Here is a 1,376-nt window from a genome sequence, read left to right on the forward strand (position 1 = left end):
TTTGTGAAGCAGCAGGTCTTCCCGATAATTATCTTTGCTGTATTTCTGTCAAATACTGCTTGAAACTTTGGTAGTAGAACAGAGAACTTGCAGCAGCAGCAGCTGTCATCTGAGAGCCAGCAGTGCAGACCAGATGTGTGATGTTAGGGACATCTCTCTCTTCAAAGGCTTTTATGCTGCTGGAAAAGGTGCTTTATTTCTGTAGCTTATAAACGTGCACCAGGCACAGCTTCCAGGACCAGAAGTGCTGTCTGTATTTGAGAGAACAGGGATACTTGGACTTGCTGTCAGGTTTGGATGCTTTTAGTAAAATCTGCAGATGCTACATAACATGGATATTTCTGTTCTTACTTGTCCACAGAGTTCACTGAGGAGACCAAAACCAGAAACAATTCATCTTTCTAAACCTCACTGCCTTGATTGATCCAGACACTCAAGAGGCAGGATATCTTTGCTGTCATAAAACCCAGAAAACCTGTGCTACTTCGTATTAAAAAAAGGCATTGAAATTTATGAGAACAGCTAGGGAAGCAACTGAGAGGTACTGGTCTGGGGAGCTGCCAGCCAGCACCTCAAGTGACTGATCAAGAGTCCATCAGTTTCCCATGTATATTAATGTTGCTAGCTCAGCTTTCACAGCATTTTTAAGGCAATAATTGTCCTAGCAAATCAGCAATATAATTTAACTACTGCTGTCTAAACTAGTTTCATGGTCATCCATTTTCTAAAGTCACCAAATTTTATTATTTACCCACAATACAATTATACCAAAACATACATATATTTAAGAAAAAGAAACACCTTTACAGAAATGTTGATAGTGCTTTGAAATATTCTGTCACAGCCGGGGCTCTGTTAGACATTGCTAGAGGTCTCCCCGCTTGAATATTCCCCCGTTGCGCTGGGCAGAACAAACTTCACGTATCTCCCCTTCTCCCAGCCCCTCCTGATTCGCAGAAGTCTTTGCTGGATGCAGGGCAAACTGAAGATGACTTTTGCTAGGATCACAGTACATGGGACAAGCAGCGTGAGGGTGTAGGTCGGAGGCAGGTAGAATTTGTACTGGTTCTCATCGAAGGCCCTCGACCATCCGTACGTGAGTGTGTGCAGAGTGCTGATTACCAAGGCAATAAATCCAAGGGTGGACTAAAAGGAAGAGGAACACACACCAGTTAGCAGAGGACCTCATGCCTGGCTATTTTCCTATATTTTTTCACTCTATTCTGTAAGTGTACGTAGCACAGAGAAAGCAATGAGTATTCCTGCGTTTCTTGGACAGAATAAAACGCGACTGGAAACCTTTCCCGGGTAACGTGCCAGACTGCATTTTTCTTTTTCTAATCAGAGGTTAAGTGTGATATTAGAATCTCAGCAGG

At 42.9% G+C, this 1,376-nt stretch overlaps 1 protein-coding gene across 2 annotated transcripts in view; it reads right to left on the reverse strand.

The window, feature by feature from the left end:
- Positions 1 to 801: 801 nt before the first annotated feature.
- STEAP3 (STEAP family member 3, metalloreductase) overlaps positions 802 to 1,376 on the reverse strand; it is a 9,834-nt gene continuing 9,259 nt past the window's right edge. Inside the window, exon 4 of one of the 2 annotated variants that reach the window (XM_009583871.1) lies at positions 802 to 1,146. In XM_009583871.1, the coding sequence (XP_009582166.1) occupies positions 856 to 1,146 (291 nt within the window). In that variant the 3' untranslated portion in view covers positions 802 to 855. The remainder of the gene's footprint in view (positions 1,147 to 1,376) is intronic. The other variant, XM_009583872.1, reaches the window with a different exon arrangement.

Source organism: Fulmarus glacialis, unplaced genomic scaffold, assembly GCF_000690835.1.
Source record: "Fulmarus glacialis isolate BGI_N327 unplaced genomic scaffold, ASM69083v1 scaffold34528, whole genome shotgun sequence".
Lineage (NCBI taxonomy): Eukaryota > Metazoa > Chordata > Aves > Procellariiformes > Procellariidae > Fulmarus > Fulmarus glacialis.